Source organism: Myotis yumanensis, unplaced genomic scaffold (genome assembly GCF_028538775.1).
Source record: "Myotis yumanensis isolate MYYU_CA2020_CCGP unplaced genomic scaffold, mMyoYum1.0.hap1 SCAF_7, whole genome shotgun sequence".
NCBI classification, from domain to species: Eukaryota; Metazoa; Chordata; class Mammalia; order Chiroptera; family Vespertilionidae; genus Myotis; species Myotis yumanensis.
In genome coordinates this window covers 16605407-16624297 of record NW_027223758.1, presented here as the reverse complement: position 1 = coordinate 16624297, position 18891 = coordinate 16605407, and the positions used below count along the sequence as shown (strand labels likewise).

The 18891-nt window shown below is 43.0% G+C and overlaps 1 protein-coding gene across 4 annotated transcripts in view; it reads left to right on the top strand.

The window, feature by feature from the left end:
• CFAP61 (cilia and flagella associated protein 61) overlaps positions 1-18891 on the top strand; it is a 244904-nt gene that overhangs the window by 150205 nt on the left and 75808 nt on the right. For all 4 annotated transcript variants that reach the window (XM_070419827.1, XM_070419826.1, XM_070419830.1 and 1 more), the window contains 2 exons: positions 3901-4069; positions 10757-10934. In XM_070419827.1, the coding sequence (XP_070275928.1) occupies positions 3901-4069; positions 10757-10934 (347 nt within the window). The remainder of the gene's footprint in view (positions 1-3900; positions 4070-10756; positions 10935-18891) is intronic.

Below are 18891 nucleotides of genomic sequence, written 5' to 3'. Positions count from 1 at the left end.
GCAGAGTTTAAAAAATAACAAGTGCATCGACATTCCTAAATTTAATAATTTCAATTCCTCATTTTAAATACGAATTCTAAACTCTGCCCTAACCAGTGTTTTGATTTATTTTTGTTGTTACTATTTTTTCATAAGCCAGTTTTTGTCTTCGCTCTCCGGCCCTGTCCAGCGTCCGGTGGAGGCGCTAATGACATGCCAGGGACGCAGCAGAAGGGCAGGCAGTGGGAGGAGAGGGGAAAGCGGAAACAGGAGAAATCCACTAATTGGACAATCAGCCCTGAGTAACTGAATGTTCGTTCATGGTGATGCTCCTCCTTCTAAGAGTCCTGATAAATCCTTTATGAAAACCTCCGAGGTTCTCTCCAGTTCTGAAGGGTTCTGACTCCATGGAGTGCAGGTCTGCACGGACTTATACTGGCTCCCCTGGGGCTTGCTTCTAGTTTTGCATCTGGAGCGCTGGACTAAGTCTCCTGACACCAGATATGGGGGCCTCTGCAACTCTGAACAAGTGGGCCGCTTGTCACAATGTCCCTTCTAACAATTTTCCCATCCTGCATTTCTGCTTTTTTTTAACTTACTATCTGTCTCCAGAACGTTCTATGAGACAACCTTTCACATTCTTTTCAAGTCAGGGTCAAATTCACTTGAGAAACATCAAGTTTCATTGATGTCCCTTCTTTGGTTCCTTCTCCCTTTTCCAGAGAACCCTAATGGAAGTACTTCTCTTGTCCTCAGGCCATGAGGCTGTCGCTACCACGTTAGAAGCAAGGCTCACTCACTCTGCTTAGGAAATAATTTTGGGGAAATATCACTTATCATTTCCAATGTTTAGTTTCACCTACCTGATGAGTAAATTAAAGGAGGTCCAGAGTAGATAGGGATATCCAGAACAGATGGTCATCACCTGCACGGTGACGTTCTAACCTGAGAAAAGCCACGGTAACAGACTATAAAAGCAGCACCCCACATTCCTCAGTGCTTCCTACGGTTCCTAAAACTCAGTTCCCACCAGACAGAGCTTCAAATGTGAACTCTGAAATCTGCGTGCTGACATTATCACACTATTGTCCTACGATCATTAAAAATAACATTGTCCCCGACTCCCCCAAATTTCCCCTGAGAACTTTATCTTTGAGCAGATCCTCAAAAGACCAATTCCTATGCACTAACTATGTTTAATTTTTACTCATCTTGGGCGGCTGACAGGGCTGTTCCTGTTATGAAGAGACTGTGATGCAAATAAGAACAATCCTTTGTGGATCTCTCATGAATGTTCAAAATCAATGAGGTTTCTTGTTTTCCTGTGAAGCCACCAAAATGTGTTGGTTTGTTGCTTTTTTTTAAGAATTTCATCTCACTCTCTATTATTTTCCTGTGACAGGCCAGCCCCCAATTTTCTTTTCTTATTAAGAAGAGATTTTCTTGTTTTTAAGTGTTGTTTCATGGAGAGACACAAAGCCCAGTGCTCCCTTCTCTTTCATGGGTGCCAGAACGGGGCCTAATGTGCATCCATTACGAGAATTCTTTTTGTGTGTTGAGAGCAGACTCCCGAGTGGATCAAAAAGAAAAAATGCTCTTCCATTATCACTTTAGTCCTGTTTGCCTCCAAGGAGAGTAAACAGGATTATGTATCATTAATATTATTTAGAATAATACCCTTCACATATGCATCCCACTTGAGAAAGCAGCATCTCTTACATTCTCACATTCGTCCCTTACAATGGTCGAGGCCTGCGGGGAGGAGAATTATCCTCGGTTGCGAGGTGAGGAAGCTGAAGTGTCGACAGGGGATGCAGGGTCCCAGGGCCCGGTCTCACTGGTGACACAGACCTTGGCACAGGGAAGCCTAGATTTAAAGGAAACACTTACTATTCTGCCACCCTGCCCTCTTGTTATGGTATCAGAACAAGGTCACTAAGAGTGTCATGTGAAGGAGGTCACACCTTCCAGAAAGTTCTACAACAACCCTCACAAAATTCTTTTTTTAAAAAAACCAACGCCAACAAGAAAGCCGCTTCTCTCACAGTATGGTAGAATACTCAAACTCAGATGGAACCCAGACCAGAACACCCTGGACCTGCTGCTCACAGCAGCACCAGTTCCCCCTAAGTTACCTTTGCCCTGCAGAGTGGATCCCGAAAGTCTCCAGGGACGGGACTTGCTTCTAACGTAATTCTCTAATTGACATCTTCTCTAAAGACAACGTGTTTTGTTGTTTGGGCACAAATCCATACACTCATTCTAAGCAGGAGAAATCTATTGAAAAGCATTAGCAAATAGGCTGGCTTCTGGATATTCAGGCCCTTGACCCCTGCCTTGGGGAATCCTGCGCGATGTCACTTTCTTCCTCCTCATCCCCTTTCAGTCCTCTGTCACTAGGACAGGGGTGGGCAACCTTTTTGTGAGTGCGTGCCAAAACCAGCAAAATCTCTGACTCAAAATTCTTCTGCGTGCCAACCCTAATTTTTTGAGAACATGTTATGCCTACTTGATATCTCTTAAAGTATATGTATGTGAAGAACTTTGAAGAAATAATAAAATTCATTCAGGCAACAAAAACACAGTATATGATGATGAAAAATGTATTTATTTTTTAATGTATACATGTTATGTAAAATTATTTATCTAAGATGCACCTACACTGAATTTATCTGAAAAATAAAAAAATTGATATTAAGAAAAAAAATTGTAAATGGAAGATTATAAGAGAGGGTTTGGCGTGCCAGCAAAAGTTACTGGCGTGCCATGTTTGGCACGCGTGCCAGGGGTTGCCCACCCCTGCACTAGGACAAGTCAACAGCCAAAGTAAGTTTGTGCTCACCATAAAATAGAGGCAGAAGGATATATATTAACTAGAGGCCCAGTGCATGAAATTCGTGTGGGGGGGCGGGGGAAGGGAGGTCCCCCTCAGCCCAGCCTGCACCCTCTCCAATCCAGGACCCCTCGAGGGATGTCCAACTGCCAGTTGAGGCCCGATTCCCAGGATCAGGCCTAAACCGGCAGTTGGACATCCCTCTCACATTCCTGGACCGCTGGCTCCTAATCGCTCACCTGCCTGCCTGCCTGGTCGCCCCTAACTGCCCCCCCCACTGGCCTGGTCACCCCTTACTGCCCCCCCTGCCAGCCTGGTTGCCCCCAACTGCTCCCCTCTGCTGGCTTGGTCGCCCCTAACTGCCCCCCCACTGGCCTGGTTGCCCCCATCTGCCCCCCACGCTGGCCTAGTCACCCCTCACTGCCCCCCTGCCAGCCTAATCCCCCCCAACTGCACCCACTGCTGGCCTGGTTGCCCCTAACTGCACCCCCCACCAGCCTGAAAGTCCCTAACTGTGCCCCCCCCCCCCCCGCCAGCCTGGTTGACTCTTACTCCCCCCCTGCTGGCCTGGTCACCCCCACCTTCCCCCCTCTGCCGACCTGGTTGCCCCATGCAGCCTGCTGTTCAGTCATTGGTCCTCCCTCACTAACCCCCCTGCCAGCCTGGTCGCCCCACACAACCTGCTTGTTCAGTTGTCTGGTTGTCCCTCACTAACCCCCCTGCCAGCCTGGTTGTAGGCAGCCATCTTGTGAGGGCGTGAGGATTAATTTGCATATTACCTATTTATTATATAGGATGATTCACACACACACACACACACACACACACACATTCCCTCCCTGTTGTGGACTGGCCAACACTAAGCAGAACAATTTAGCTTTAATGGAAAGATGTCATTGTGTGACTCTCTCATAACAAAAAATCTCCTACTGCATATCCTTGGTCCTGGTAAACCCACAGCAAGAGCACAGACTCAGTCCTGGTGAAGTGGGGGGGAAGCAAGGGGGACCTGAACAGCTCGCCAGATGTCTAATTAATGCCCCCTGTCAGCTGCTCAAATGTCACTGACGGAGCGCCTCTCTCCGCAGCCAGAGTTATAATGATAAAGATCACGCATTGATGTCGCTGTGCTCCTGGGTCAACGTGGTAGTTGGTAGGATGACGGCCATAGACCGAGCAGCCAAGCACGTCGTGGTTTCCCATGAAGACATTGTGCTCTATGACCACCTCATCCTCTGCACTGGGCAGCAGTACCAGGTGAGGCCGCGCGTGGCCAGCTGGGTGGTGAGTGTTTGCCAGGCGCACGCTCTCTGGGTGAAGAGCACGCCTTCTCGCCGGGCAGCTGCCACTCTGTATTCATAAAAGCGTCCTCCAAAGCTCATGCACGCGGCCAAAATCGTGTCCGAAACCCTCACAGAAACCCATTCCAAGAAAAGCATTCGGCTCAGGGATGAAAATGACAGCAGGTCGGGGAAATGTCATTCTTGACGCTGTTGTCCAGAAGTCTGACACTTGCCGCCACCAGAGCAGCATCCAGACACAGCCCCGTGTGCACTTGTGGAAATTAACTTCTGCCTCGAGAGGCTGACATTTGGCGGTGGTGATGGGCTCACGCAGCAGCGGTTCAAACACGCGCGCCTCCTGTCAACCCTTGCTTTCCTTTGTCTCTCAGTGATGAACCTAGGAAATGTGACTGATTGGTTAACCCGTGGTCACGCTGTCCATTTTTTATGAAATTCTGAAACCTCCTTTGAGGAAAGCATTGCTGGATACAACTGAAGCTGTTTAATGTCTTGGGGAAGCAAATGTTAACTTCTCACTTTGCCACACACATTTGCATGTCACGTGGCCCACAAAATAGGGCATCTCTTTCATCAAAAGAGATTTATTTTGTAACTCAACGAGGGGGTCTTTTCATTACATTTCTCCCAGAAACCTGGATAGGCCTCCCTTTGGTGGGGTTGTTCCCGAGGAGTATGAAGTAATCCATCCCCACCCCAGGCACTGCCATATTCATGTCTTAGTTTGGCATCTTGTGAATGGCCCTGGGCGGGAGGGTAAGGGGTGGGGGGCGGGGAGGAGAGGGTGCAGGTTTTCTTTCATAGCCAAGCCAAGGAGAAGCAGCACGTAGTGGGTGGGGGGAGACAGGACAGCTGAGCAACTGACTATCACTTAACCTGCAGTTCTAAGCCTTGCCTGCACATTGCGATCACCTGCAGCACTTTTAAAATACACCCATGCCTGCCCCCAAGCCCAGAATTGCTGTTCTAATTATTCTGGGGTGGAGACTCGGGACTCAACCATCAGTATTTTTTTTTTCAAGCTCCCAGATGATTCTAAGTCCAGGCGAAGAACCACTGACTTGAACTTTCTCAGCCTAGAATCCTCATCTGTGCCTTAAAGGAGCACTTCTCCAAGTGTAATGTGTACATACCGCCCTGAACATCTCATTCACATGCAGATTCGGAGTGGGAAAGGGGCTGGGGCGACAGACACAGCAGTTCTAACCAGCTTCCAGGTGAAGCTAGTGACTAGACCACACTCTGAGCCTCCGAGTAACTTCCTTTTCTTTTTTCCTAGTTAAAGGATAAGAATAAACTCAAGGAATGCCTTCTTTTGGCACTTAAGTATTCCTCTTTTTAAAGCATTATACCAGAAGAAAGCACCATGCACCCCTTTACCTTGCCCCCCTTCACCTGCTCCACTGAGTTCCAGCTGCTGCCTGCAATCGCAGACTTTGGAAAATATGAGTGGCAGACTCGGGCACCTGCCCATGTGTGTCCAGCTGCCCCGGCAGCTTTAGCTGTGGCACATTAAGCTCTTGCCCTTTGTACAAACAGGAGAAATGAATTGAAGAGTGATAAAAGAAGTTCCAATTTAATTTTTCCAGAAGGACATAAAAATTAAAGGTACATAGAGTGATACCAAAAAAAAAAAAAAAAAAAAAAAAAGCAGCTGAATTCCCTTGGAGGTGGGGGGGAGTCCAGTTGTTACTTCCTTTCCAATTTCCTTCTCCAACTTTCTCATGGTTTTGTCCCAATTTCATAATTTACAACAACAACAACAACAACAACAACAACAAAAACCAAAATGGTGAAAATAAAGCAGAAACCCAAAACAAGAGGATATCTGTTACAAAATATAATTACAAGCCTTAACCTCGAATCAGACCTTTAAATGGCACCTATCATTCTAAAATAGGATGCAATATTTTGATATCCAAATGCATATCACTTACTCTTGTCATCGGATAATCCAGGCACAAGATAAAACATTAAATTGTACTGCAGGGTTGCATGTGAGGAAGGCTGTTCTCTGCTTCCAAGCCAGGGGCAACCACTCTGAGGCATTTTTATTGTTAGTTCTTCAATACCTTTACCCCTGAACTCTATAATAATGCATTTGTAGAAGGTTTTCCCTTGATCTATCAACTTCTGGCATTATCTCTGACCTTTCCGTTTGGGAAGATGAAGATTTACCTAGTTCACGTTCAACACCCTCTGACCCCCTCCGCACCTTGCCTATGGATTTGATTATGTTTATTGGTGAGTACATGCTGGTCCTGAAAACCACTCTGAAACCACTCAGTTTACAACTGAGGTCGCTGAGCGGCCCCATGGCTCACAGAGAGTCATGCAGAGAGGGAGAAGTGCCTGCCCCTCGCCTGGTTTGGGTTATCTCAAAAAGAGGAAGAATAAAAATCTGTCAACTCCGAGTCAAATGAGTCTGGTATTGACTACAAGAAGAGCATGGTGGGGACTCTCAAAGGGGTGACACTCACTGGAAGCCAGCAGGCGGGGCAGGAACATCCAACCAAGTGAGAGATGTTGGTTATGGCGAGCTTATCGTGGGGTGGGTCAGCAACATGATGTGGTTGGTCTCCGTGGAGACTAATTACATCTTAGATGGGTGAATAAGAGCATGGTATCCAGAATGGTGCAGCCGCAGGAGAGAGCCTGCTGCAAACAGGTAGAAAAGAGAGCAGCGCACGCCACTTGTAGAGATGATGAGCCCCTTACCTGCTGAGCATGACTATGTCAAAGAACATGTCACAAAAACAACTACACCTGGAGTGTTGTATTTGTTTCTTGAAGTCACATTTAAGAAGGGAAAGAACAAGCTGAAAGCCCATCCAGAGACTCAAAGACACCCAAGATTTTAAGCCAGAGGGGTGAAGATTCAGGATGCTTAACCTCAAAAAACCTGAAGGCTTTTCATGTAGAAAACAAGTTAGACTTGTACATCATGGCCCCGGAGAGCTGAATTAGGACAGACCACCAGATGCGATGGGAATACAGTGCTGATTCATCCTAAGAAACAGCTTCCTAAGAGTCAGGGTCTTTTCCAACAGGGCATGTCCATCCCCGGAGACAGCAAGATGCCTCCGTGGAGGCCTCACACGTGGGGTAGGAACACCTGACAGAGTTTTGTCTTTGCCATTTGCCACAGTTGTGTTAACTGATGCAATCCTTGGGGTAACTCTCTGAGGTCCTACCACTTTCACCCCCATTTTATAGGGGACCCAAGATGCAGTGAAGTTACGATGACAAAGTGACAGACTGGGAACCCTGGTGGTCTGACTCAAGGGCACGAGTTCTTCACCACTGCCTCTGTCTCTCTCCTCCCTGTCTCCTTGCTCTTCCTTCCTTCTTCCCTCCCTCCCCCTCTCGCAGGTGTGGTCCAGGGACTACACGTGGTGGCTTTTAAAGGTCTTTACAACACAGAAATTCTAGAATTAACTGTTTATACCTGAAGTCAAAAATAAGAAGTTTGTTTCTTTCTCTCATTAAAAATATCTGGAGAAAAGCACCTCAGCCTGGTAAGGTAGCTGCCTGGTGTCATCAGGAATCCAGGCCCTTCTAAATTTTGTTCTTCCATCTTTAATATGTGGTTTCCATCTCAACATCTTGAAGTGGCTGCTGTGGCGCCAGCCATGCCATTTGCAAGAAACAGGAAGGAGAAGGGACTAGAGCAAAATGACATTTTATGTTGCCCCACCCGAGGACTCCTTTCCAACATGAAAATGTAATTTCTCAGCCAGGCCTATTTCCCAGAAGTCTGTTACTAAGAAAGGGAGACAGGATATTAAGTTTGCCACCAGCAGCCCCCGCCACTGCTCAGTTACTAACTTGCTGAGGCATCTGGGATGGCCAACAGGCTCCCAGCAGCCACTGATGCTGGCAGTGCTCAATCCAGAATTATCTGATGGAATGAATGGTTGAAAAGTTGTCTGCTATTCTCCAATCACATGTTAGTGGCAGTTTAGTGGCAGAAAACACTCTCATTTTGGTAGCCAACATTGATGATACTTCTTCCTTTCCATCTTAATTCTCTCCCTTACTTTGATGACATAATATAAATTTCCCCATAGATCCTTTTTTATGTATTGAGTTCTGCTAAACTCTGTGTAGATGGATTAATGGGCCTTGGCATTTAAAATCCTAATTTCGGTTTTGCCTATTCTGTGAAAATGCCATTATGTGAATATGAAAAATATATATACCGGTATATATATAATCCCATTATTTTTTATTTAATTTTTCTAATTCTTTATAGTTTAGAAATGTGCAAAAATGCCACATATTTGAGTGTACACAAGGATGATATGGGTTATAAAAATACAATTCTGTTTCAGGATTGTAGTAAGCCAATTTTCATTTTGGACCTTCTTCTTCTTTTCCCTTCTCCTCATTGTTTCTTAAACCATACACCCACTATTTGAAACAATAAGCATTGATAGTTTTATAACTTGACTAGCTCTCAATTTGTTCTTTAGCCCTGCCATTTTCTGCCAAGGACTTTTCCTGATTTGTTAAAGCATGGCTTACTAAACTGGCATCATGTTACCCAAATTTTCTTTTCTTTTATACTACAATATTTATTGTAATTATGGTGAGATTTCAAACCTCCAAAGCACAGTAGTCAATACTTGCACTTTGAACCATCCACTGAAGCCCTCAGTGGACTGTTTTTATAGTAACTATGAATACAGTAATAGCAAAATTCTAGTGTGATATGGCTAAACAAATTATATTGCTAATAAGATAATTTTATCTCCACAATTTCAGTTGGGTTTTCTTTTTACTAAATAAAATGCTACTGCAACTTCTTCATGGAGAGAGGACATCCAGCTTTAAAAATTTGATTTTTTAAAAAAAATTAGCTAACCCAGTTTGCAATGGAATTAAATACATCACAGTAATGTACCGTGGCTTTACCATTTCTGTTGAGGAAAAATATAGCCAAAAACTTCCCTAAAGGTCATCTGGGGTTTAGTGCTGCCCCATTTGTTCACGCGCCAGCCAACATTCACATCTACCCAGTACAACAAGGCATCTTTCAAGAGACAAGCCCTTCCTCTGCACCCATATTCAACTCTACTACAAGTGAACATTTTGCCCATCGTGGCTGAGTGCCACCCCTGCCCCACCATCCTGAGGCCTTGTACCACGAAAATATCAGGCAGCTCATGCAGGTCTGCTAGTGGAGACATCAAGTTACCTTTAGATCTTGCTCCCAGTGTTGGCCTCGTTATCGTCCACATAGTCACCTGGCTGCCAAATGAAAATTGGAGAGGTAAAAGTTTGGCCCACTGGGCAAACTCACTCCACTGCTATTTTACTTGGCCTTCACAGTGGTGTTTGTTTGATTTTAATTTGAACTGAAATAATAATTTAAAAAAACCAAGAGTCCTCAGGAAAATAAAAGTACCTAGCATTTCTTGAGAAATCACATCTGGCCATACTGAATCCACACTCTATTTTGGCAACAACTGGATGGAGTTGAGTTGTGGCCAAACTCTGACCAGAGCCCTTCAGTTTGCCACAGAGTCCTTGACACTGAGGACAAGTGTCAGCATCATCTTTTACTGTGTTTTTACTTTCGCTTTCCTTACAGTGTCTGTTTTCACTCTGTGTCAAAAATGAGAATAGAAGTTATACTGAGAGGGCTCTGTGTTGAAAGAGATAGAGATGGAGATGAGAGAGAGAGAGAGACTATCTCTCTAACAAAGTGAAGAATGATCCTACATTTTTCATAAGTAAACAGTAGTCCACTTTCCTCATTTTCTTTTCTGCCTGGAGCCCATAAGTACTTGGATTTCAACCCCTGATATAATTGCTTCTGTGTAGATTGTTCTCACCAAAACTGGCCACACCAATCCAGTTCCACGTGTTTTCCCATCGCTTCACTGCCCCTGCAGGAAGAGGTGGATTTTAGGCTTCCTCCTCTTGACCCTGGGCAGGCGTCTAGAATATAAGGACCTCCATGACTATAACATGGTGGAAGGGGCGCCACTAGAATTCCAAGATGAGATTAGAAAAGAACACAGAGCTCTCTGGACTGGTTTTTTCTCTCAGGGCACTTGCCCTGGTAACCCAGCCACCATGTTGTAAGGGAGGCCAGACCACATGGAGAGGCCACATGTGGCTGTTCCAGCCAACAACCCCAGCTAAGATCCCAGCCCGCAGCCAATATCAACTGCGAGACGTTTTTGTCATTTTTGGATACCCAGCAAGTTTTCTGGAAGAAGAAAAAGGATTGAGAGAGCTTCTCTCCAAATGATTTCAGCGCCCAGCCTTCAAGTCACCCCCAACCTTCAAGTCTTCCCACTCAGGCCTCTGACATTGTTCACATAGAAAACTGTCCATTTCCCCCCCTCCCCCCCGACCCCACCCCTGCCCTGTCTGAATTACTGACTTTCAGAATCTGTAAGCCTTTTCACACCATTGACTTTTGGAATAATTTGTTACACAGCATCATATAATCAGAGCAACTCCTTCTGAGAATTAGCTGCTTCAATGAAAAGAATTGTATCTGGGGACAGAAAAAGGCCTTGCTATACCAGACATTGCTATGATTTATTTGTTTGTTTGTTTGTTTAGTGCTATATCAGTGCTTCATCTGTTACCACTGAAATAAGCATTTCTCTGTAACATACCTCAGGTTCCATGCCCTTCAGGGGCTGATATTGGTCAACACCTGACAAACAGAGATGTTGAAGAAGGTTATAGAAAGCAGCGATACACCGATCAAGTTCCTCGTAATCATTTCACTCTCAATGATGAAGAGGACTGCTTGAAGGCCCAGATTTGGATAAGAAACAACGCCATCACCACAGAAGGTAAGGATGTGGGTAACTGCACATCTTTTCAAAACAGTGTTGTTTCTTTAATAATGAATCTAATTCTTCATCTAGTTCCAGTATTTAATTAATGCCTAATTAATTCCAACCAAATCATTCATCTGTCAGGCTTTGTTTTCCAGATTAATTTACAACTTGTTGTCATTTTTGGATCCCCAGCATGTTTGCTGGGGGAAAGAAAGAGGCTTGAGATAGTTTAATTATCTATAATTATTTTATTATACAAAATGAATATCCAAAGAGCAAAGTATGGCTAAAATCATTAACTAATTAAAGAATAATTTAATAAGCAAACATGTTTAGCAATTATATGGAAAATATGTCTCCTTTTGTGAAGCTGAAAAGATCTGGGAAGAAAAAGGAGGGTCTGTGTCGGAAGGGCTCTTTCTTCTTTTCACCATCCATTGTTCTCTTGCCTGGCGTGGCTGCACAGTCCTTCCCACAAACACACAACCTCGAGCTGCATGCCACTTTTTGAATCAAAATGAGAGCACGAAGCATTTGTACAAATGCCTCTGCCACTCAAAAGTGTCTATTCAAACTTCATCCTCTCTATTGCTTGGATTAAATTAAAATTGTTTGACTGATAAAACAACTAGAACAGGGCTGGTTACCTCTTTGTCCTTTATTGAAGCCTGGCAATAGAGCTCTGAATAACACAGTGCAGCCCCTTTATTTTACCAAAAGCGCCGGGAGGGCCATTGCTTCGGTTGGGTTATAAAACCACCCAAGGAGAGTTGAGATTCTAACCCAGACCTTGGATTCAGTTCAGGGATGTAAAATTCACTGAATGCCCAGAATGTGGGGATCAATATGTAAAATTTAACATATGAATGTATTTAATATGTATTTTAAAATAATATATAATATATAAGTTAATATAATCGCTATATTAAAATTAAATATAGTTTCCTCTGATTTTTGGTGGGAGATTTAGGTATTTGTTGAATTTTTGTCAGGTTAATGCATTTACTACATTAAAATTTTATTAGTTTTTTACATTAAAATAAAAAATAAGTATCAGATGAGATCAGTACATTGCTGGACTCAATGTGCGAATACTTTATAGGCTATTTGCATCTAAATTCATAAGTGAGATTGGCCTGTAGTTTTCTCTTATATGCTTTACTTGCCAAGTTTTTGGAATCAAGTGTATACGAGTCCCACAAAATGTTTTTTGGGAAGTTTTTCATATTTTCCTGGGGTCTGACATATTTCTCATAACCTAAAAGTTGAACAGAAATCACCCGTAAAACCAACTGGGTCTGGAACCTTTGGGAAGAGTTAGAATATATAGATATATACTGGGGACCAGGCTTAAAACTTGTAAATGTATTTTCATATTTTGTATTATTTACAGTTTTGCATCTGTATGTGTTTAAACCTGTTTCAACATTTTAGTCATTCTTTAATCACTGCCCTATGACCTACTTAGACCTAGGAAATTCTCTAATCTGGGGGTCAGCTGACTTTTATTATAAGGGCCAGATTGTAAATATTTTGGACTATGCAGGCCATATGGACTCTGTCCCAATGACTCAACTCTGCCATTGTAGCAAGAAAGCAGCATAACCAATATGTCAATGAATGGGCATGGCTATGTTCCAATAAAACTTTATTTACAAAAATAGGTAATAAGACATAGTTTGCAGACATCTGCTTTTATCCATACAATTTGTGACAAAGCATTACCATTTCATCAAGTCCAGATGTCAAAACGCACCTTAAACTCCCGGAAAACACAAAACCATGTCTTGGGATCGTGCCTAATCCTATTATCACGCAGGGTTTTAACTTCAAACTGTTGGCTGTTAGACATATTAGGACTCAGGAATATTTTAACAAGAAAGAGGGCTTTGAAACTGGCAATGCGAGTTTTTAAGGTTGATTGTATATGGCAGAGACTTTTGAAATCCCAAGTCACTGTGCTCTCCTTCGGATGCCTTCTTTTTTGTACTCTTGGTTCTCAGACGGGCAGAGCATCAGTGCTTTTCTGTTGACTAATTGTCGCAAATGGTGAACTCTGATGCCACCTAAGAGAAATGCTTTTGTAAGATTTAAGTATGTCTCCAATCAACCACTGCATAAAACCCCTCTGAGTGCCTGCTTTTGTCCACCAAACAGCCTAAATATGAAGGATGTAAACATTAGTGTGTGTGTGTGTGTGTGTGTGTGTCTTAAATGTAGGCTCTTTTCCCAGGTCTAATGTTTTATGACATCCCCAAAGCACCTCCCAGGTAGGTGCTCTTAATGCTTAGATACCGGCCCCAAGATCGGGGAGGCATCTGAGATACCTGGCCTGACCAAGTTAACTCAACTCTGTGCAGTGGCCCTTTTCAAATCACTTCCCATGTAAGAAAAGTTAGAAAGGAAACTGTTAACCTCCTGACTTAAGGGAGCTCTTTCTCTGTGTAGCTTTTCCATAATTAGAGGCATATTCAGACTTGAATTTAATTAGTCCCATTCTGGGTAATATTTTCCTCATATGGGTTATTGTGAGATAAATGAGATAAATAAGACATAACACGTCCAACTCAGAACAGTGTTTCAAACACAGTGAGAGTTCAATAACATAGGCTGTTATTAGCATTACTGTTACTACTACTGCATGTGATGTAGTTATGGCTACACCAAAGTTTCCCCAGAATAAAAGTCTCAGCTCCTGCTGTCCTGGTGACAGCACAGCCCGGGACACAGTCTCTGCACAAAACACGGGGGTCTGTGCACACCAGGTGCCAGTCTGGTTGTGGAGAGGTACCTGGCCTTGGTGATAGCCCTGGAGACTGTGAAGTTTGGACAAGGATTCCTGAGAAAAGAGGTTTTGATCTCAGCCATAAAGAAGGGCAGGATAAGCAAATAGAGAAAAGTGGGGGAGTTTTATTTGTGTACAATAGACAATGGCCCAACAACTTGGACTGGGCAGACCCTTGAAGGGCAACAGAGGGAGATGAAGGTGGAGGGTCGCAGGGTCCAGCCAAGTGCAGGTTTAACTGGCTGCTTTTAGGGGTTGGGGAACTAGTGAAGGGGGGCAGTGCACAAAACAGCAACTTTGGAAGATGCACCTTCTGTTTGTCGCATCCATCCAGCAGAGAGAAAGAGAGAGAAAGAGTGATCTAACAAAAATGAACGAAAGACCACAATAGTGAGTTGGAAATGGGGTGGCTGTGCATTCCAAGTCACTCATGGACTGATGGTATTTGAAACTAGAAACTGGAAGTCCAGCACATCATGACAAATAAGAGCAGGTCTGTGTTCTGTATTCATTACCATCCCTCCACCTGTCAGTTCTTGCTTCCTTTTCATGTCACCTTAATAAAACCAGGGAGAATAAGGACATTTATCATGAGAGTTAGCTTCTTCTCCTTCAGGGCCAATTTTCCCTTCTCACTTGTTCACGGTGGGGTTGATGGGAAGTTGCTGAGGATAGGGCTCTTCCCGTAAGAGTCTGAGGGAAAATATCTCGTGTGTCTCACTGGCTGTAATGAGCTATCCATCCAAGAATCACACCCAGAAACCTGGAACATGCCAGGCTTCATTTTGCTGAAGCACAGGGACTTGTTTGCTGAGGTCAGTGGAGGGGTTGTTCTAGGACAGTGGTTCTCAACCTTCCTAATGCCGCGACCCTTTAATACAGTTCCTCATGTTGTGATGACCCCCAATTTCATTGTTACAAATTGAACATAATTAAAGCATAGTGATTAATCACAAAAACATTATGTAATTATATATGTGTTTTCCGATGGTCTTAGGTGACCCCTGTGAAAGGGTGGTTCGACCCCCAAAAGGGTCGCGACTCACAGGTTGAGAACCGCTGTTCTAGGAGGAGAGGTGGATGCTGGGGAGCAGAAACAATGGAGGGTCAGTCACTAGGAGGAGGCTGGCTCTCCTCTGAACTTCTGTTCATTGAAACTACACAGATACTACCCCCAAACACCACTCTCCTCCCAGGAGCTGTTTTATCACTCCTTCCTCTGCTTCCAGGGGAGAAACCGTGGTTCTGTGATGGAGTTAGTCCAGTGTGAAGGAAATGGATTTCCGGGCTCTATAGTTGGATGGGTGTACAGATGTAAAGTATTCTAACCTATAGAACTGCTCCAGCATCCGGAGAATAGCTGATGTCATGGGCTCAAGTGCTGCTTTCAACTCCAAACCAAACCAAACCTGGAGGGCTCAGCCATGGAGAGTGAGGGATGTGGGGGGTGTTCAGATAGAACCCAGCAACCTAATACATTATAACAGTTACCACATTAATTGGAACTAATTGAAATTTATCTGTTATTACCTCTGTACTTTCCATGAAAATGAAAAGTAGAATAAAAGTTAAAAATAATTGCCTTAATGGCACAAAATGGATCAATTATTTTCATCTTTAGCTCAGTACAGTTTACTGCCTTATTAAAAACATGTTTGTAGGAAAAGTATAACATTAAAATTCCAGTGCATGAATCACTGAACAAAGCCCTTTTAATGTTATATCTAATATAGTCTTCCCTTTTTATTTGGCAGAGCAAAATGGGACAGGTCAGGTTCGGGTTATAGAAATCTTATGCTTTCACTTATAAAAAAATAAAAAAAGCATTCTCTGGTCTATTCCTGGACATAATATGTTTGTTTTTATTTAAATCATTTTTTAAATTTTTTAATTATAGTTGACATACAATATTATATTCGTTTCAGATGTACACCCAGTGATTAGACATTTCTAAAACTTACCAAGTAATCATCCTGATAAATCTAATACCCATCTGACACCATACATAGTTATTAAAATATTATTGACTTTATTTCCTGTACTTTACACCCCCATGACTATTCTGTAACAACCAATTTGTACTTCTTAATCCCTTCACCTTTTTCACCCATTCCCTGCATCCCCTTTCCATCTGGCAACCATCAAAACATGCCCTGTATCTATGAGTCTGTTTCTTTTCTGCTTCTTAATTGATTTTTTTAGATTCAATTGTTGATAGATATGTACTGCCATTTTAATGTTCATATTTTTTATCTTTTTAAAAATCTTTTTTAAAGAAGACCCTTTAACATTTCATGTGATACTGTTTTGATAGTGATGAATTCCCTAAGCTTTTTCTTGTCTAGGAAGCTCTTTATATGCCCTTTGATTATAAATGATAGCTTTGCTGGGTAGAGTAATCTTGGTTGTAGGTCCTTGCTTTCTATCATTTTGAATATTTCCTGCCAATCCCTTCTAGCCAGTAAAGTTTCTGTTGAGAAATCATCTGGCAGTCATATAGGTGCTCCCTTGTAGATAACTAATTACTTTTTTCTTGCTGTTTTTAAGATTCTCTCTTTGTCTTTAACTCTTTGCATTTTAATTATAATGTGGCTTAGTGTGGGCCTCTTTGGGTTCATCTTGTTTGGAACGCTGTGCTTCCTGGACTTGTATGTCTGTTTCCTTTACTAAGTTAGGGAAGTTTTCTGTCATTATATTTTCAAATAGGTTTTCAATTTCTTGCTCTCTCCCTTCTTACAGCACCCCCATTTGCATGAATGTTGGTACACTTAGAGTTGTCCCAGAGGCTCCTTAACCATCTTCATTTTTTAAAAAAATTCTTTTTATTTTTTTGCTGTTCTGATTGTATTTTTTTTGCTTCCTTATATTTCAAATCACTGACTTGATTCTTGGCTTCATCTACTGTACTGTTTATTCCCTGTAAATTATTCTATATTTCAGTTAGTGTATCCTTCATTTCTGAATGGTTCCTTTTGAGGTTTCTGTGTCCTTTTTCAATGTTGTTGAAGTTCTCATTAAGTTCATTGAGCAGTCTTATAACCAGTGTTTTTAAACCTGCATCTTACAGATTGCTTGTCTCTGTATTGTTTAGTTCTTTTTCTGGAGTTCTCTTCTTTTATTTGGGACGTGTTTCTGTGTCTCATCATTTTGGCAGCCTGTGTTTGTTTCTATGTATTAGGTAGAGGTGCTACATCTTCTGGGCTTGGTAGAGTAGCCTAATGTAATAGGTGTCTTATAGGGTCCAGTGGCACAGCCTCCCTATTCACCTGAGCCACTGTGGAGGATCAGCCCTCTACACAGAGCAGGAATAACTTCAGCAGTGCTCTGGTGCCCATTGAGTTAACCCCTTCAGTGTGTTGCTTGTGGAGATGGTTGGGTGCTGCTTTGACATGGTCTGAAGTTGACCATCTGGGCCTTCCTGGAGGTGCAGACCAAGATCAGCCACTGCCTATCTTTTGCCTGGGGCCAGTTGGCATGAGCTACCAGGCAATTTGCAGCTGGCTGTTACTTGTGCTGGGCTTGGAGGTACCCAGGAGAGGCCAAGTGCAAACCACAGCCAGCTGCTGCTAGTGCCAGGCCTGGAGACACTTAGTGAGAGGTATGGGGTATGCTGAGGCCAAATGCTGCTTGTTTGAGAGATTTTAGGAAAGGCTGAGTATGAGCCAAGACAGGCCATTCATATGGAAAAGGCACTGTAAACAGCTTGGGTGGACCCACAGGTTGGGTGGGGGAGGGTCTCAGAGAATTACCGGGTTGGAGCAAACAGTGATAGCCAGGTTGATGGAGACTCAGATATGGTGCCCCCTTGTCGGCGCTGTGTGGAGAGAGCTCATCAAAGGAACAATAGCCTCTGCCAGCACTTCTGTCTGGGAGAAAGCTGCCCACCCCCAGTTCTCACCCTGATGCCAGAAACTATTGTTCCTCCCTGTATGTCCCTGGTGCCTTTTGAACTGCTGCCCCAATGCTGGAGCTCATAAAGAGTGAGTCAGAGTAAGTCCATGTGCAGGCTCTCAAGAGGAACTGTCTGGGACTCCGCAGTCCTCCCGTTTTAGCCACATCCCCAGTGGTTTTTACAGCCAGAAGTTACGAGAACTTCTCTTCCTAGCACTAGAACCCTGGGCTTGGGGGCCTGTTGCAGGGCTGGGACCCCCTCACTCCTTGGTGAGGGGGGACCATCACAGCCAAGATATCCTTCCCAATTTTTATCCACCACATGTGAGTGTCGGACCAGCCTGTTCTACGTCTCTGCCCCTCCTATCAGTCTTGATGTGGCTTCTTCTTTAAATTCCTAGTTGTAGGACTTGCATTCAGGTAAATTTCATGTAGTGCTGAATGATGCTTGTTTTATTGTTTAGTTGTAATTTTGATATGGTTGTGGGGAGATGTAAGTTCCTCATTTACCTACATCACCATCTTGACCAGACCATGATATGTTTTTTAAGTGAGTGTTTATTTCACAATTTATGAATATTCTATAATATATATTTAAAATTCTTTCATTATCTAGTTATTTGGTAAAGTTATTTATACAGATAAAATGCCAATTATATACATACATGAATTCTTATATATGTAATATATATTAGAATATATTACATATCCATCTGCTAATATAGTATAGTGGTGTCAGCACCAGTTCTGAAATCAGACTTGGCAGGTCTGAGACCTGCTGAACCATCTACTTGCTGTGTGACCCTTAACTGGTTACTTAACCTCTCAATGCTTTCTTGAGAACATAAGAAAACTTACCTCACAGGCCTGTTCTGAGGATGAATGAGGTTATATATAATAACTCTATGTCTCTTTTGAAGTGGAAAAAGGCCTTTTATCTAGCCTTAAAAATGTAATAACTGTGAAGAAAAATTCATATTTATATCAGTGTACATAAATCTTGAATAACTTTTTTATTTATTTATTTTTTAGAGAAAGAGAAGAGGCGGGGGGAGAGAGACAAACAGAGAGAGACAGAGAGAAACATCAATTTGTTGTTCCACTTATTAACACATCCATTTCTTCTTATATGTGTCCTGACCAAGGACCAAAACCACAACCTTGGTATGTTGAGACAGAGGCTCTAACTAACTGAGCTACCCAGCCAGGGCTATTCTTAAACTGTTGAGATGTGATTCCATGGCCAGACTACTAGATTGGGACATCCTTCCCTTTTCTTCTTTTCAAGTCATG